This window comes from Ambystoma mexicanum, chromosome 9 (genome assembly GCF_040938575.1).
Source record: "Ambystoma mexicanum isolate Mex_15411 chromosome 9, UKY_AmexF1_1, whole genome shotgun sequence".
NCBI classification, from domain to species: Eukaryota; Metazoa; Chordata; class Amphibia; order Caudata; family Ambystomatidae; genus Ambystoma; species Ambystoma mexicanum.
In genome coordinates, this window is record NC_090931.1 from 537,346,964 (window position 1) to 537,365,505 (window position 18,542).

The window sequence follows — 18,542 nt, forward strand, 5'->3', positions numbered from 1 at the left end:
GAGTGGAAATGCCCATCGCATATCTATCCAAGACATTCAACTCCTCCGAAGTTAATTACTCAGTCCTAGAAAAGGAACTGTTAGCCATCAAATGATCCTTTGAGGAGTGGAGACACCTACTCCTGGGTTCATCCCAACCTACAGAAGTCTGCACGGATCATCAAAATCTGAAGGTTCTGCAACAGGCACAACTAACTAACAGTCGACAAGCACGTTGGGCTACTTTCTTTTCCTCCTACAACATCCGTTTCACCTTTTTACATGGACATCAGAATTTACAGGCCAATGCCCTTTCTCGGAAAGATCTCCCCACAGCCAGATTTCATTCACAGATAATTTTTTCTCTTTCAACAGTCATAGGCACTTTGTGACTTTGTGCAGAAAATAAAGCAATCTACCCTTCTTAATGATATGATATATGATATGGCATTTATAACGCGCCTATACACAAGTGTTTCAAGGCGCAACGAAGCAAGGGAGGGGGAACAGAGGGAAGACAGACAGCGATCCTACTAGGTCAGGTGTCAATCAGATCGAGCAAGTGCAGGGGAAGTGGGGAAAGGAAAGTGCAGGGGGGAAGGGGGAGGGAAAGTGCAGTACAAAGGATAATAAATAAGATAAATAAAAGAACGGCCAGCTGGTGGCAAGTGCAGGGTGAGAGCAGACCAAGTGCAGGTGGGGGGACTGTGGGGATACAGACAGTCTTCAGGTGCAGGGGTTGCCAGGGAGGCGGTGCAGGCGTGCAACTGGAAGGGCATTGGCCCAAAAATCAGACGGGTGGCCAGGTAACCCTGCAGTAACAGTACAGCAGGACTTCAGCAGAGGAGGGTGGGAGAGAAAGCAGAAGCAAAAAGGAGGGTTTTAAGGAGTTTCCGGAACCGAAGATGGTTCTCCTCATGTTTCAGGGAGGCAGGGAGGCTCTTCTAGAGGGAGGCACCAGCCGAAGAAAGATTACCACCAACTGGTTGCTTGGTGAAGCGACGGACCCTGAGGGAGTTGGAGGCGGATGAGCAAAGAGCTCGAGAAGGGAGATATTTAGGAAGAGAGAGTTGCAGATATTGGGGCCCCAGAAGGCCTTGTGGACAATGCAAAGGGTTTTGAATGTAATCCTCGCAGCCACTGGGAGCCAGTGCAGAGATTTTAGTCCCGGAGAGATACGATACCTGGGCTTGAGGCCAAGGACAAGTCTCGCAGCCTTGTTTTGGATGAGTTGCAGAGGGCGGAGAGTAGAGGCAGGCAGATTTAGATAGAGGCTGTTGCAGTAGTCTAGCCTAGAGAGAATCAGAGCTCTGGAGACAGTGAGCTTCTGGGGGAAGGAGAGGAAAGGAAGAATACCTCTGAGGAGGTGGAGTTGGTAGTGTGACTTCTTGGAGACGTCAAAGATGTGAGGAGAGAAGGAGAGTGTGGAGTCGGAGATGACCCCGAGGTTTTTTGCCACACAGGTGGGAGCAGGAGGAGGGCCAAGGGAGGCCGGCCAGAGTGTGACAGGAAAGAAGGGAGTGGGTGTGCCTGTGAGGAGAATCTCAGTCTTACTGGCATTAAGGCAGAGGTCATTTGTGGCACACCACTCCTGGATAGCAGTCAGACAGTCAGAGATGAGAGAAGGAGAAGAGGAGGCTGAAGGTAGCCTGAAGATGAGCTGATTGTCATCTGCATAGCACTGAAAGTTGGGGCAGAAAGCGGCAATGCGGTGGGCAAAAAGTGCCAGGTAAAGGTTGAAAAGCCAGGGAGAGGTTAGACCCCTGGGGGACACCACAGGTAGAGAAAAAGATAGCTGAGAGGAAGGACCCAAGTTTGACCTGGGAGGGTCAGTCAGAGAGGAAGGAAGTCAGCCACGCCAGTGCCTGACCGGTGATACCAAGGTTATTAGAGACAATTTAGCAGGATGGCATGGTTGACAGTGTCAAAGGCAGAAGAGAGATCAAGCAAGATGAGGACACAGGGGGTGTTAGAGTCAAGGTTGGAGAGCAGGTCTTCACGGATATTCAGGAGAGCAGTTTCCGTGCTTCTGGCAGCTCTGAAGCCAGACTGATGGTCATGAAGGCAGCCAACAGATTCAGTGTGGAGATTAAGCTGGGATATGGCCAATTTCTCCAGGAGTTGTCCCAGGAAGGGAGTGATGGAAATTGGGCGCTAGTTAGCCAGGCAAGAGGGGTTAGCAGAGGGATTCTTAAGAAGAGGGTGCGCAAGGGAGTGCTTATGGGGGATGGGAAGAGTCCAGTGGCAAAGGAGTGGTTGCAGAAGTCAGCCAGGGTGTCAATGTGGTCCTTGATGGTTTTGGAGGAACAGGGGTCAACCTGTTTTGACAAGACGTTCATAGATCGGACTTGTCTAGAAATCTCGTCGGCGAACAGGAGAAAGGCAGAGAAGGAGGGAGGTGGGGTGGCCGTAGAAAGGCCAGATGAAGAGCAGGGAGTAGCGGGAGGGGGATGGAGTGGAGGAGAGTGAGGACAGGATGCCCTGAGGTTTAGAGATGAAGTGAGAAGCCAGTGCCTTGCAGAGGGCCTGGGAAGGGTCAGGAGAGGTAGAGACTGCAGCAGGATTGGCCAGTTCCTTCAAGATTTTAAAAAGGTCAGCCGAGTTGTTAGCTGCCGCGGAGACGCAGGCTTGGATATGAGCTCTCTTCTTGGTGAGGCCAGAGAGCCGGTATTGCCTTTGGAGCAGGCGGCAGGCCAGTTTGCCAGAGGATAAATGCTTGGCGTTACTACAAACCCATGGGCATTTGGCAGGAAGTGCTACACATGTGCCATGATTCTCGGGCTGCTGGTCACCGAGGGGTCGCTGCCACAGTGGAATTAATTCAGAGACAATTCTGGTGGCCCTCTTTAAAACAGGACGTGAAAGACTATCTAACTGCCTGCCTGATCTGTCTACAATCGAAAACTGCGATCTTTTCCTCTAGAGTTTCTATCACGAATGCCAATTCCTGTTAAACCCTGGCAGGTGATTTCTACTGATTTTGTTGTAGACCTTTCCGTTTCAGATAATCACATGGCTATTATGGTTACAATTGATTATTTCACGAAAATGGCACATTTCTCTCCTCTACATGGGGTTCCCACAGCATCTCAGATGGCTGGTATTTTCATCTCTGAAATCTTCACCCGTTACTGACTACCGGACACTATTGTTTCCGACCGGGGTCCGCAATACACCTCTAAGTTTTGGCAGCAGCTCTGTTCTCTTTTGCACATCCAACAGGGGTTAAGCTTGGGTTTCCACCCCCAAACCAACAGACAGACAGAGGTTGAACCAGACCCTGGAAGGGTATCTGCGTTGTTTTGTGTCTGCTGCACAAGATGACTGGGTGGAATTGCTTCCCCTTGCAGAGTTTGCTTATAATAATGCCCCTCACAGTGCAATGCAAGCCAGCCCCTTCCATTGTACTTATGGGTTTCACCCTTCCTTTCTCCCTTCTACTGTGCCTTCGGCTACCACGTTTCCTGGTGTTGATGCTCTAATTGTGGATATTCATCGTGGGCAGCGTATCGTCAGACAGGCTGTTCAGGAAGCCCAGCACCGCGCCTAACGTTATGCAGGGAGGAGGCGAACCCCTGCTCCTGTGCTCACTGTGGGTGACGCTGTCTGGCTGCCATCTCGCTTTTTACCCTGTCACCTGGTTCCTTCAAAGTTGTATCCCCGTTATTTTGGTCCCTTCCGTATTGTTCAGTTGGTTGGAGAAGCTGCGGTTCGTTTATGCCTTCCTCCTACCTTGTTCAGGATACATCCTGTTTTCCACTTATCACAGATCAAGGTGGGTGTCCCTGATCGTTTTCGTAGGGATTCTTCTATTCGTCCTAGTCCTGTGGCCACCCCTGCGGGTGCTGAATTTGAAGTCTCCAGCATCTGTGACGCAAGATACTTCACGGGTCATTTGCAATTTTTGGTCGATTGGAAAGGCTACTCACCTGCTGACAGGTCCTGGGAGCCGGCCTCTGGGGTTCATGCTCCTCCTTTGGTTCAGCGATTTTATCGGCTCCATTCCGGTAAACCGGGTTGTCCGCCTCTACAAGGTGGGCATACTGTCACAACTCGTTATGGGCGATGGTCATGGTGGTGCCGTAGCAGGCGCCGGCATCTCATTCTGTAATGGCCGCCGGGATGACCCGCTTCTGCTCTAATGCTCTGCCCGGTCTAGCCTTTCCAGAGTCTACGTTGCAGTGCAGTCATGTGACTGAATATAGGCAAGCTATGCCCGGGTTCCTGTGAGTCGCTACTCAGATCGGAGACGCTTCGCAAGTGCACTTTCTAGGGGGGACTAATTGCCTGTTTCTGCTAATCACTAACCTTCTTTGTATTCCTGAGATCCCATTACTTTCCGGATCCTGCCTCCGTTCGCTTTTACCCGCAGCCGTTAACCGCTTCAGACCGTTCAAACCAGCCCTTCTACACGGGTGTTCCTACTTACACTTTCGGAAGCCAGTATTTACGGTAGGGAATTATCGGTGCAAGTTCTAACGGGGCAGTAATCTTTGTAGATTACAATTATAGTTTACCAGAGGATTCCTTTACTTCGGATTGGGTTATTCTCGGCTCTGAGCATATTTGTACAGACCGCCAAATCTTCAGTCTCAACAGACCTAATCTATCAAGTAGGTGACTTTCTAATAGCTATTCTCTTCTCTGAATTCATACACTCTGAAACTTACCTGCGTCATTCTCGCTATTAGGCTTCGTGCTGCCGATACTGCCAGAAAGAATCCAGCCAGTGAATAATCGGATCATCCGGTCATCTCCGCCACTAACCATCGATCTCAATCCATAATAGGGTTTTATTCCCCAGAGGGTTTCCCTAGGGGGTTTGTCTTTCTCTGGTATCCTGTTTTCTATCAGGCAGAGGCAGGCGAGGTTCCCAGGGGGGGGTTCTCCTGTCTTCAAGGAGTGCTCCTCTGAAAGGTTAGTGGACCTTTTTCTCTATATCACAAGTTTATAATAGAATCTGCTGGAGAAGAATCCATATTAAGAATATTACGGTAAGTAATTTCTCTTTCAATGGATTGCCTTTCTCCAGCAGATTCCTCAGCCAATAGACTCCCAAAGTAGTGAGGCAAAGAAGGTGAGTAGACTATTACACTAACAGATTTTGCACCACTGTCCTGCCGAAACGTGTATCAGTCCCACGGGCAACATCTAGACTGTAGTGTCTAGCGAAAGTGTGAAGGGAGGACCATGTCACTGCAAAACAAATACCCCTAACCGGGACTCCCCTTTGTAAGGCAGTTGACGCAGATACCCCTCTAGTCGAGTGTGCCCTGATGCCAGAAGTCATCTCCCTGCCTACAAACTGATAACACACTGCTATGCATAAAATGATTCACCAGGATAGTGTTTGTTTCGTTTCTGCCAGGCCTTTACGGGCTAGAGAATAGGCCACAAAGAGTTGGTCAGATTTCTGGAATTCAGATGTCCTTGCGATGTAGAAACTCAGGGCCCTTTTGGTATCTAGTTGATGGAAACGCTCCTCTTCTTTGGAAGGGTGCAGAGGTGGATAGAAGACTGGCAGATATATGACCTGCAATAGAGGAAACTTGGACGCCACTTTAGGTAGAAATCCCAGCCTTACTTTCAGCGAGACCTTCTCTCGAAAGAACCGCAGGAAGGGCGGTTTGCAACAAAGGGCATGCAATTCACTAACCTGCCTAGCAGATGTTATTGCCACTAAGAAGGCTGTCTTCAAAAAGAGCAGATGCAAAGAACAGGTATGCATGGGCTCAAAAGGAGTCGCGATTAGGAAGATTAGAACCAGATTAAGATCTCAATCTAGGACAACAAAAGAAGTTGGCGGAAACATATTTACAAAGCCCTTTAGGAATTGAGCCATCACTGGGATCGTAAAATATGAACCCTGATCCGGGGACCTTTTAAACACAGACAAGGCTGCCAAATATCCTTTGACTGAGGTAACCGGAAGGCCTGCTGAGGCCAGTGACAGAAAGAACTCCATCACTGCAGTGATAGGGTCAATTCTGCATTCGCTGCATCACGCCTCAAATCTTCTCCACCTGCACGGGTATAGAGATTTTGTAGATGGTCTGTCTGCAGCCAGCAACACTTCAAGCACCTCTCTTCAGAGAGGTTCGAGTCATCATATTTCATCCTCTCAAGAGTCACGCATGTAGGTTGAGGGACTCCGGGTACACTTCCGACTATGTTAGGAGATCCGTGCACCGAGGCAACCAGAGAGGTAGGCAGATGGTCAGATCCAGAAGGTCTAAGTACCACGTCTTCCTCGCCCAGTCAAGGGCGATCAAGATCATGGTTACTCAAAACCTCTTCAGCTTCCTGGGAACCAAAGGAATGACGGCAATCGGAGGGAAGGCGTAGTGCAGAGGGAAGGTCCAATCCACCATAAACGCATCCCCTAGTGTGCCGTTCTCTGGGAATTCCCTCAAGCAAAAAAGTATTCACTTCCTTTTGCTTGCTCAGAGCATCCGCCAAACTGTTCTCTGTTCCCGCCAGATGAATTGCCGAGACCTAGATCCAGTTCTCCAACAGCCAGAACCAGAGCTGCATCACCTCTCTGCAGAGGGGGAGGGAGCCCACACCACCTTGCTTGTTGAGGTAGTGCATGTCCACCGTATAGTCTGTCAGAATCAGGGCACGCTTCCCTTTCATAGACGGAGCAAACGCTTTCAGGGCTAACATGATGGCACCCAACTCCAGTCTGTTGATGTGCCACCTGGCTTCCATTGCTGACCAAAGGTTGTTCATCTGCAAGTCCTCGCAGTGAGCGCCCCAACCCTTCAAAGATGCATTCTTGACCTCTCAGGCCTGAGGCCACAGAGGCCAGAAGGGCTCCCTCACCATGAGATTTCTGCTGACGGCCCACCAACCAAGGTCGTCGACCACTGCCCTGCATACCTCGAGGGAGTCCGAAAGGGTTTATTTTTTTATTTTGACACTTATATAGCGCACCTAACCCAGAGGCATCTGGGCGCTTTGGTTAAAGAGTTTGGTTACATGGTTATAAGCACATTTTACATACATTACTTATACGGGTTACATAATATAGTTGCTTTCAAAAAGTGCACATGAGCTCACAGGTTTCTTTGATGATAGAGGCTGTATACAATTTTTGTAGAGTTACGTATAGTGGTGTGGCCTCACATGTTGCGGGGGGCTACAAATGTCAGCATGCAATAGTAAAATCAGGAACGTTACCAGTGCTGGTGCAGCCAGCAGCCACATCTCATGAATACGGTGGCTGCATTCATCAGCAAGCTGGTATAAAGTGGCTGGGTTACATATACTAGCGTGGCCGCACCTCTTGTTATGGGGGGCTACAAACGTCAGCATGTAATAGTCAAATCAGGTACGTTACATGTGCTGGTGCCGCCATATCTCATGGCTACATACAACAGCAAACAGATCCAAAGTGGCTGGGTTACATATACTAGTGTGGCCGCACCTCTTGTTGCGGGCGGCTGCAAACGTCAGCATGCAATAGTCAAATCAGATACGTTACCTGTGCTAGTGCCATCACAACCTCCCTTTTGTTGCCAACAAGTAACCCCTGTGCACTCTTGCTAGGACAGAAAACCTCAGGCATACAATCTCTCGTATTGAAACAGTTAAACCAATAACTTTGTGTTCATTAACACCATTAAATGCACATTACATTATCTGAGAGAACTCCCAAATTAGAAGACAGCCCTCATATATTCTCAATTTTCCACATCAAAATGTATTACCATACCATGTATTACTGCCGGAAGAGGCAAACAAGGGTAATGGATGCTGGATGCTGTGAGGGTGCAGGGCTGCTGGCGACTTCCACGCCGTAGATTCAGAAGAGAGAAGGACACGCTAAAACAGGGGCTGGGGGCCGGCTTGCCTCACCTGCCAGCTTCTGATTGTTTTAAAAAAGGAGAGATAGCCACTCAGGCACTTTGTGTATGACAAAGCATCATGGAAACCTGTGCTGTCCTCGGAGGCACTCCGGTGCCGAGGACGAGGGCGGCCATCATGGAATGAATGAAAACGAAGTGCACACAGTGGTGCAGAGTAGCAAACAATTGTTCTCCCACAGTGAGAGGGAAGCAGGGACTCCGTACTCTGGCCCGTATTAACAGCATGCACATAAATTGATCTTTTTCGGAGGTAGACCCCTCGGTCTCAGCCTGCGTGTACCGGACAGTCGACCGTGATGGAGATTTTGATTTTGAAGGCAGTCGGCCCACGTGAGTTTAGCCGCCCGTTTTCGCACTGAATTCAGGTGCATTTTAGTGCAGAACGCACACCCCTCTGTGTCGTGACCCGTGCAGAGGCACCAGCGCGTGATCTCATGCAGGTCAGTAACCAACATTTTGGAGTGGCAGTCGGAACAGCGTTTGAAACCCAAAACCTGGTTGACGGACATCTTGCGGTAGTGGAAACAAGCGAAGTAGAGTCGAAGACTCGATCACTGTGTTCCTAAAGCAGTGTGTCGAGGTGTGGGGCGTAGTGACGTGGTATACATATAACGACGCTTGGTGTCACGTCCAGAACCGATTACAGAGTACCGATCAAGACGGATTGACATTTGGTGGCCGAGTCGAGGTGCACTATGCCCCCCTGTCAAAGTTTTTCAGAGGCAGCAGAGCTGGATGAGGATATGTATCAGATGAGGAATCTGCGGGACAAAGGCAATACACTGAAGTAGTTATATCTTTGAAAACAGTTTCACATATCCTTGTACCTGTGCAGCAAGAAGTGCGTTTTTCAGTTCTTCTCTGGTAACTTCTGGGGTCTCTAACATATTGTTTTGCAAAGGTCTTATATCTTGATCAGCCGTCTCCTTTAAATGATTACCCAAGTAGGCTTTTGACGCAAGAAGATACCCATTCAACATGTGCAGTACAACATCCATCAGAGGGGGGCATCTGATGATAAAATAAAACAAATACTTTAATACAATTCCTTAGAGGAAGTGTAAAATAAGGCTATTAACAGAATATTCTCTTATGTTAACCAACATACTATATTAATCTAAAAAGAGTAACTTTTAGATTAGCTTGAATTAGGGAATTACAGTATTGTATCATATCTACCTATTGTTTTCAAAATGTTTAGAAAGCCTGACAGTATCAGAAGGGTTCAAAAAGCTTTCCAAAAAATGCTGCAACTTTATGTAAAGCGTGCAGTGTAGCGCAATCACATCACTCTACATTCTATGGACTCTGCCCTACCAGAGGCTCATTAGTTCCAACATCTTTTTCTAGCAACATGTACAATGCCAACGCATCATTTATGAGAGGAGATGGTGGGTAGCCTGTCATAATGGCCGGAGAGCTACAACTAAGAGTGACAAAATCACCATGCAGGTAGTTTTGCATGATACCATCTTCCTAGTTTCTGCCTTTCGCAACAGGTTGTGACAAAGCCATATAAACAAGAGTTAGGAGACAGTACGTACGACTAGGCTTCAATCAAAAAGGTTGGAAAGAACTTCCTGTCCAAAGGAAAAATATGCCTTACAAGATGTATACAAACACATATGATTACAAAGGTATGAGGCTAGGCCCACATATCTGCCATATCATTGTTGAGATGGTTAAATGCATGGTATTGTTTATTTATATAGCGCCTACAAACATGCTTTGTTTGTTTGTTTTATTATTTGAAATGCGCACCTAACCCGGACGTAGCAGGGCACAAAGGCAGCAAGAGGATTGTAGAGCTTAGGTTACATAAGGCACAGCAAATGGAGTACAGCTATGGTTACAATGCTGGGCACATCATCACCATTAGACAAAAATACAGTGAGACATATTTGCATACAATAATTAGAAATTACATGTTTCACGTTATAGCGGAATTTAATAATGGAAACATAAGAGAACCCAGAGATATAAGTTAGTTGTCATGATCCTTGATCCAGTGGATGAGGTTCGATCTGAATTGTAAGTAGGGGAGGTCTTCCCTTAAGGATGGAGGAAGGGAGTTCCAATGTTGTGCTGCTTTGACAGTAAAGCTGCTCCCACCAGTCATAGTGCGTTTAAATCTGGGCACCAGTAGAAGGTTAGAGTTGGCCTTTCTCGAAGGGCGGCAAGATGCTTGTCTAGTGAATCTCGCTATGAGGTATTGAGGGGCGGATTGGTGGAGACATTTTTGAGTCAAAGAAACTGATTTAAGGAAGATCTTGTCTTTCGTAGAGAGCCAATTGACGGATCTTCTGATGTCTGAGATATGGACTTTCTTCGGGAGACTTAAGGCTGCTCTTAAGGCATTATTTTGCAAGATTTGAATCTTGTTCGTGATGTATTTGTTACTGTCTACGTAGAGTGCATTACAATAGTCCAGTTTGGACAGGATCAGGGCTCTAGCTAGGGTAGTACAATTGTTAGGTGAGAGGAATGGTTTGGCTGCTCTGATTAGTTTACAGGTGTATGAGGTAGCAGAAGCCATGGCATTTACCTGTTTTTTAAAGGTTAGTGAGGAATGTAGATAAAAACCAAGGGTTTTAACCTCCTTAGCCACGGCAATGATGTTATCAATTTTGAACGAGGAATAGTTCTGGCTTACTTTGTTGAGATTGGAAGTAGTGCCTAATATGAAGAGTTCCGTTTTGTCATCATTCAGGCATAGCCGTGTGAGGCCATCCATACCTGGATGATGAGGTACACTCTATTTACAAAGGCCAAATCCTTGTCATAATCCCCCGTCAGCGGGATGAGGATCTGTGCATCATCAGCATAGTTTGTGTAGGTAATACCCAGGCCATCAAGATCATCGAAAAAAAGGGGCTTTGTGAAGATGTTGTACAGGGTAGGAGAAACACAGGAGCCCTGGCGCACACCACAAGTGATGGGCATAGGGTCCGCAGCTGCTAGAGGGGAGAAGACTTGCATTGTTCGGTTATTGAGGAAGGACTGAATCCAGTCAACTGCCTCTTGGGAGAAGTGGGCTGCAGACTCTAAGTGGTTACAAAGAAACCCATGGTCAACCAAGTCGAATGCTGCTGAGAGATCAAGAAGCAGCAGTAGTGCAGTCTTACCCTCATCTCTCAGCGCATCTATTTGTGCCTTAAGGTCTATGAGCGCAGTCTCAGTTCCATGTTGGGGTCTAAAGCCTGACTGACGGACTCCTAGAAGGTGGTTATGTTTGAGATGGTGTTGGATTTGTAGGTATGCAATTTTGTCAAGGATTTTGAGTAGGAATGGCACTGTAGTGATGGGCCGGTAATTAGTGGGGATGGAAGGATCTAGATTTTGTTTTTTGAGGAGTGGGAGGACCCAAGATTGTTTCAGGTTGTTAGGTATAGTGCCTGAGGTAAAGGACGCATTTATGAGTTTGGTGATAAAAGGGGAGAGTTCACGGGCTGCGTCTTTTATGATTTGTGCTGGGCATAGGTCATAGTGGCAGTTCAAGGGTTTGAGAGTAAGGATAACTTTTTCAACTTCTTTGGTGGATACTTTGTGGAAGTTAAAATAGGGAATAGGCGAGTGGGGTGGAATCGGGATGGTTTGAGGCACTAGCGCATTGGTGTTACTTGACTTAGAAGTAGTGAAGAGAGAGTCTTTTTTGTTGTTGATCTTGGACTGGAGGTAATCATTTTATTGGCCAGAGTGTTTTGTATACGCGTGCACCAGTTTTTGCCCTTTAGGCAGGAGTCTGGGGTTTGAATAGGGGATTCCACCTCTTTCAGGATTGCGAACAGCTCTTTGGTATTAGACTTGGCTTGAGAAATTCGGGGGTTGTATGAAGTTTGTTTGGCTGGGATGATTTCTTTTTGTAGAGGGAAGCTAATTTACTCAAGTTGTTCTTGTTAGACTCGGATGGGTCTAGCCTCCAAGTTTTTTCACTTCAACGTTTCTCTTGTCTAATTGCTTTTAGATGAGGAGAAAACCAAGTATTCACATGCTTTCGGGGTTTGCTCTTTCTGATTTTCAGTGGTGCTATGGAATCAAGGGATGATAACATCACTTTGTTGTACATGTCTACCATGGTGAACGGGTCTGTGTGGTCCGAAATTGAGTTCAGAGTAGGTAGGATCAAAGGGATAAGATCTTCAGGAGTGACGTTTCTTTTGTTCCTAGTGGGGACAACTGGCGCTTTGCTATTAATATGCAGGGGAGGTGAAGCCTCTAGTGAAAACGAGATCAGATAGTGGTCAGACCAAAACTGAGGCATTATAGAGGTGATGGTTGTTGGACAGTTGTGCTCGGCAATCCAATCAAGGGTTCTGCCTTTGATATAGGTGGCACCTGAGATCTTTTGGGTGAATCCTAATTCCTCTAAGGAATTGTTACTCTGAGTGGCATTTAAGTCTAAAGGGTCTCTAAAGCCAAGGTTGAAGTCTCCTAGAATGAGGCTCTGAGAGGAGGTCTTAAGGTTATTGGAGAGGATATTTGTTAGGTCCTCTTCAAAGGAACCTAGGGGGCCTGGAGGTCGGTATATAAGGTGGATGGAGACAGACTGGGTATTCAAGATAGTTAACTTAGCGGTGAGGGCTTCACATGAGTCTGTATTATGAGGCAGAGAGAGTCTCAGAGTTAAGTCGGTTTTGGCAATTATAGCAAGACCTCCACCTCTGGAGAGGTGGTACGGTCAAGTCTTAAGAGGGTGTAATCATCTGGGATGGCTAGCATAATTGCTGGACCAGCTGCATGGTGGAGCCAAGATTCAGTGATGGCCAGGAAGTCTATATTTTCGCTTTGTAGTAGGTCTGCTATTTCAGTTGCGTGGGCCACCATAGAGCAGGCATTTATAAGTGCTCCTTTTATCCCGGTCTGTACCGGTTGAGCCTCTGATAATTGTACCTTGTGTTGGCATTTCAGAGTTGTGATGGGGTCTCGGAAGAGTCTGCTGTTGAGCTCAAGTGGGTGCGGGGAGTGGGCAGTTTTGCAAGAGGAGGTAGTAGCATTGTGCGACATTATTTTAGTTAGAGGGTCATACAATCTTGGAAGTCTAGCACGTAATTTAAGGTTTCTCTGTAGTAGAGTGCATGGTCTAGTGATCATGTTGACCTGCTTAGGGAATTCGTGCACAAGTGCTTGTGGGGGTAGTGGTTGGAGCATAATAAAGTCTTTTAAGGTAATTATATGGAGGAGGGTCCTTAGTAGGACAGTTTAGAGCAGTGGAAGATACATATCGTACTACGCGTGGCTACTGTCAAAGCTGTATGCGTAGATAGGTTTTGGTACACTGATGTAAGATTAGGCGTGTAAACCCCTAAATCCAAGGGAGTATAATTGGGCAGCCAAGCATATAGCACTCACATTATAGTAATACAGTGTAGGGCTGCACTCTATGGGCTTGCATGGCGTAATGAGTCTAACAAAACTAACATGATGCATGTGTGTGTGAACATATGGCTATACAATAGTAAAGATACACATGGGCAATGAACAAGCAAGCAGGGAGAGAGTATACTAAACTGATAGATACGTAAACTGCTAAATGCTGCAGGCAGATAAAGAGGAAAATATAAGCCAATTCTACATTCAGGTAGTAGGACTAGTATATGCAAGTACAATCCTAGGTTGGCAAGGTAGGTACGGGCTAGATGCAATGTTCAAGTAGAGTCCCAAATGTAAACTGAGTTGCGCCTTTAGATAGTAGGGTAGTTATAGTATAGAGCATATTCAAATAAGAGAGGAAGCGTGGACGCTGAATACAATGATAAAGGTTATGCGAGCAGTCGACTAGATTTAGGCGTTATGGCGGGTTAGTTCAAACAACACAGGTGCTAAGCCATAAGTCACCAGTTAGTGACAGCGTGGTAATTAGCAGGTAAGCAAGGCAGTTGACAGACGGATGCGTGCGACAAATCATAATTAGTCAAGTACTAGTAGCAGTTCAGAAAAGCGTATTGTTTACATTGTATGGGCAATCAAAGGGAGTATAGAGATTAACCGGAACATGAAGTGTCTGTTATGTGGCGTCGGAGTAGGTCCGGCACGCCAGTTAAGTGGTTCTTGGCAAGTGGGTTGAGATCTATGGGTGAGTAGGGTCTCGGATCCCAGTGACAGTACCTTAAATATGCTTCGTCCGGCGAAGGCAGGTTTCCAAGGTGCAGGGTCCCTGGCAGGAGGCAGGGTCAGGCAAAGATTGCTGAGACAGGTATTAGCCTTTGTTCATGGCCTTCGTTCGGATGGCCGGCTCACGCCTCCCGGCCCGCGATTGGCTAACTTGTGGCCGGTGATGGCCAATGGTGGTAGCTGGTGGGGCCAGGTGGGGGAAAGGCAGGAAATGGAGCCTGGAGTTGCTAGGCATCCATCTTGATGCGGGTGCCCACCTGTAGCCCAAGAGGGGTGCACATCAAAATAAAGGTATTAGCTGCTTTTGGAGAGCCTTGCTAATATAGATTTAGCAGGCAAGGATGGTGTCGGGCGTCGGTGCGCATTAAGCCGCACTTAGGGGAAAATAAAAGCGGCACAGATGGAACTCTGGCAGCGAAGGTCCGCTGCTTACCTTACTAGAATGCAAGTGTTTTAAAGCGCTCAAGGAGGGTGGGAACATGAGGAAAAAACAAACAGTCGCTCAGAGCCCTTGAAATTCGGAGACGATAATAGTAAGTGCGTAACAAAATACATTTAACTGTTTGGGAGACAGCAAATAGGCCTGATGGTGGTTCTGCAGTTTTAACAGTGCAATTTAGGGGTGAAGACAAGGGAGAACAGAATCTTCAGGTGCGGTGCGTCCGGATCGTGCAAGTGCATAGAGGTTCACAGAGAGAGGGAGGATCAAGTGCACCCGGTCGGTTGAGACTGGGGTAAGTGCAGAGAGAGCCACTCTCTTGGATTAATTTCTAAAGTGCATTGAGTGGGGGTGGGGTGTAGCGCCCTGGGGCAAGTGCGTGAGAGGACTGTCGGGGGTGCCGGGGACCAGTGAGACTCTGAGGTACACCTTGCGGCCAGTCAGCATGCTGTAAGGAAGAGGAGGGAGAGAGGGAAAGAACAGAGAACAGGGTTAGCAGGGTAGAGCAAGAGAAGGAATAGGAGAAGAGTAAAGACTTGGAGTTTCCGTAATTTGAGGAGATCCGGCTCAAGACGGAGGGCTGCAGGGAGGCTATTCCAGAGGGAGGCACCTGCTGAGGATAAGGATCTTCCTCCAAATCTCTGCTTGGAGAACAGTCTCACTCGCAGAAGGTTGAAGGTAGACGAGCCGAGGGCTCGTGAGGGACAGTATTTATGCAGGCAGTGTTGCAGGTAGGTATGTCTCAGGCCCCAGAAAGCCTTGTGGACAATGCAAAGGGTCTTGAATTTCATCCTTGCAGCCACAGGGAGCCCGTGAAGGGATTTCAGCGCTGTACAGATGCAGACCCAAGGCTTGAGGCCAAGTATAAGTCTTGCGGTTCTGTTCTTGATGAGTTGCAGAGGGCGCAGGGCAGAAGAAGGGAGGTTGAGGAAGAGGATGTTGCAATAGTCCAGCCTGGAGAGAACCAGGGCTCTGGAGACAGTGAGCCTCTGGGGGAAAGTGAGAAAAGGTAGAGTACCTCTGAGGAGTTGAAGCTGATAGACTTTTTAGAGATGTCTGAAATGTGAGTGGAGAAAGAGAGAGTGGAGTTAAAGATGACCCCAAGGTTTCTTGCTTCGCAGGTGGGTACAGGCGCAGGGTCATGGGAGGCCAGCCAGAGCAAAAGTGGGAAAGCGGGAGCAGGTATCCCAATACAAACAATCTCAGTCTTAGTGGCATTGAGGCAGAGGTCGTTTGCAGCACACCAAGACTGACTAGCGGACAGCCGGTCAGATATGAGCCAGGAGGAGGGGTAGCCTGAAAGATAGTTGCGTGTCATCCGCGTAGCACTGGAAGTTAGAGGTGAAAGTGGCAATCACACGTGCCAGTGCAGCCATATAGACGTTGAAGAACCAGAGGATATGTTAGATCCCTGGGGAACGCCACAGGTTGAGAAAGTGATAGTCGAGTGAAAGGCTCTGAGTTCCACCTGGGATGGGCGGTTGGAGAGGAAGGAGGTTAACCACGCCAGAGCCTGACTTGTGATTCCCAGGGCGTCACGGAGAAGTGCGATCAGGATGTCGTGGTTAACTGTGTCGAAGGCAGAGGAAAGGTTAAGGAGAAGGAGGATGGGGGGTGTTAGTATCAAGATTTGAGAGCAGGTCTTCATGGGTGTTCAGAAGGGCAGTTTCCGTGCCTCTGGATGCGCTAAAGTCAGATTGATGGTCGTCAAAGGAACCAATAGATTCAGTGTGGAGGGTCAGCTGAGGGATAGCCAGTTTCTCCAGGAGTTTGCCCAAGAAAGGAGTGATGGAGATAGGGTTGTAGTTTGCCGGAATGGAGGGGTCGGCAGAGGGTTTTTTGAGCATAGGGTGCACAAGGGAGTGCTTCAGAGCAGTTGGGAAAGCTCAAGTGGAAAAGGAGAGATTGCAGAGATCAGCCAAGGCTGGGGCGAGGGAGTCGATATTGTCTTTAATGGTTTTGGAGGGGCAGAGGTCCACCTGTTTGGATGAAGCCTTCATAGATCAGACTTGTTTGGTGACCTTATCCGGTTTGACGGGCAAAAGAGAAGAGAGGGTACGAGGAGGAGAGGCCAAGGGAGGCTCCAGTGTTGGTGTATGCTGTGGTGTGGAAGAGAGGGTGGAAAGGATGTCTTGGATTTTGTGGTGAAGTGTGCAGCCAGGGCCGAGCAAAGGTCCTGGGTGGGTGTATTTGGATTGTTGCCTATGCTGCCTTAGCGCTTGGAGAAAAAATGTATTGTGAATGTTATAAAGATGCAAGAAACAGTTCACTGGGAAATTATAGTATTACCAGCCTTTTGTTACTAAAGGACAAGCAGAATTCTTGAAAGGTACAATTATATGCACAACTTGGTGCATTGGAGAAAAACAAACTTAAGGCCTGTGCATGCAAGCTCATGGTTCAGTAATTTCCTGGTTGAGCAACAACTCGGTCAATGCTTGTGGATAAAGAAAGGGACTGTGCGAAGAACACATTTCTCTTCACGAAGGAAAGTGCAAGTCATTGGCTGACTAGGCTTGGTGCTCACTTGTTCTGGCAATAGTATCACTACCCAAAGCCTATTTTTCATGACAGTAGGTAAACAGCCGCCATTGGTTTACAGCGTTTGTGCAGGCTAAAAGTTGAGGCAAGCAGAAGATCGAATTTATTTGTTTCAATGCTTTTCTCTGGAATACTTTCATCCATTAAGACCACAACAACTAATAATCATATGTACTTCAATAAGAATACCACAATTAAAATAATGCAATTAAAATGAAAAATAAAATCTAAATCTCCTTTCTAGATTTGTGCAAATAGCGTTATCAGTAAAAATCAGTACAGTGATTGATACGCATAAGATCTTTATCAATACAAATCTCCAGGTAGCTTACTGTTCATGTGCAAATACCATTAGCAATAAAATCGGCAAACTACCACACACAAACAATACATAAATGTGAAAAGCAGAATTGATTCATTCTAAATTGTATGGTGCCTTCTGTTACGATTCACAGGATCTCGTTACTTCTCCCCATAGGAGAGCCCTTCTAGGGAGGTGTACCCGCTACGCAACAATCCCGCCTTCAACTATGCCGACGCTGAAAAGCCTAGTAAGCCGCTGAGCTAACGCAGTACAACAGGGAGCAGAAAGAAAGAGATGCTGAGAGCATTCAGCGGTAAAATGCGAGGTCAACACCCTGGGAAGAGCCAGTGTTGTGCCCCCATGAAAAAGAGGGTAACGGGAGTCGTGGGAGACTCGGTAGGGGCTTGTGCAATACTGAAGAGTACTTTGGGAGTAATCTACCTCGTCAGAGTAATTTCCAAGAAGGTATTAAGGGTGAAGAACACCCCAGGAGTAATTTCCCACATTACAATAATTACATAGAAGGTATCAAGATTGAAAAACATCTCGGGATTAATCTCCCTTGTCACACTAACAGTGTACCATCATAAGTGAAGAGTGCATCAGGAGTAATCTCCCTCGTCATAGTACCAGTGCCAAAACTACCAAGAGTGAGGAGGGCATTAAGAGTAATCTTCCTCATCAGAATAATGAAAAGGAAGATGTCAAAAGCAAAGAGTGCCTTGCGCCAAAACTCTCTCATCACAACAATAATAAAAGGCCCTGTGAGAATCAAGGAAGCTGGAAGAGTGGTCTCTAAAAATATTGCTGTTAAGAATAGTGGAAGAAGCCAAGGACACTTTGCAATTGATCTCCCTTGTTTCATTGCTCAAGGAGAAGACCAGGGAAGTCTGGCACTGTACATTGTATTGAAAGGGAAGAACTGTTGGACATGGGTCAAGACAAGAAAAGTCCATGCGAGCACCTACAAGGACTCTTGAAGGCCGCGACCAAAGACCATCCAAAAACAGCCTTTAAAACGAATACAGTTTGACCGGGAGAAGAGAGTCATTCTCCTGGTGACCTTTTATTTATTGAATACCTTTGGTTAGTGGTAGCTTCAGAGTAGGATACTTTTTGGACAGAGGACAGACACTTTATTTGACAATCACCCTGACGACGAGCACCCGGTTTAGAATTCAGTTAGGTTGGACAAAGAGAAGGGTCCTTTTCCTTTTTGTTAAATACAAATGCTTGAGTCGAAATGCCACCCCCTTTGTCCAACTCCTTCTGATTTACCACACTTCCCATGTGAGTG

The 18,542-nt window shown here is 47.1% G+C and overlaps 1 protein-coding gene across 2 annotated transcripts in view; it reads right to left on the reverse strand.

The window, feature by feature from the left end:
* The window catches only part of INTS2 (integrator complex subunit 2), a 1,100,863-nt gene that overhangs the window by 283,054 nt on the left and 799,267 nt on the right, over positions 1 to 18,542 (reverse strand). For both annotated transcript variants that reach the window (XM_069615090.1, XM_069615089.1), the window contains exon 20: positions 8,678 to 8,861. In XM_069615090.1, the coding sequence (XP_069471191.1) occupies positions 8,678 to 8,861 (184 nt within the window). The remainder of the gene's footprint in view (positions 1 to 8,677; positions 8,862 to 18,542) is intronic.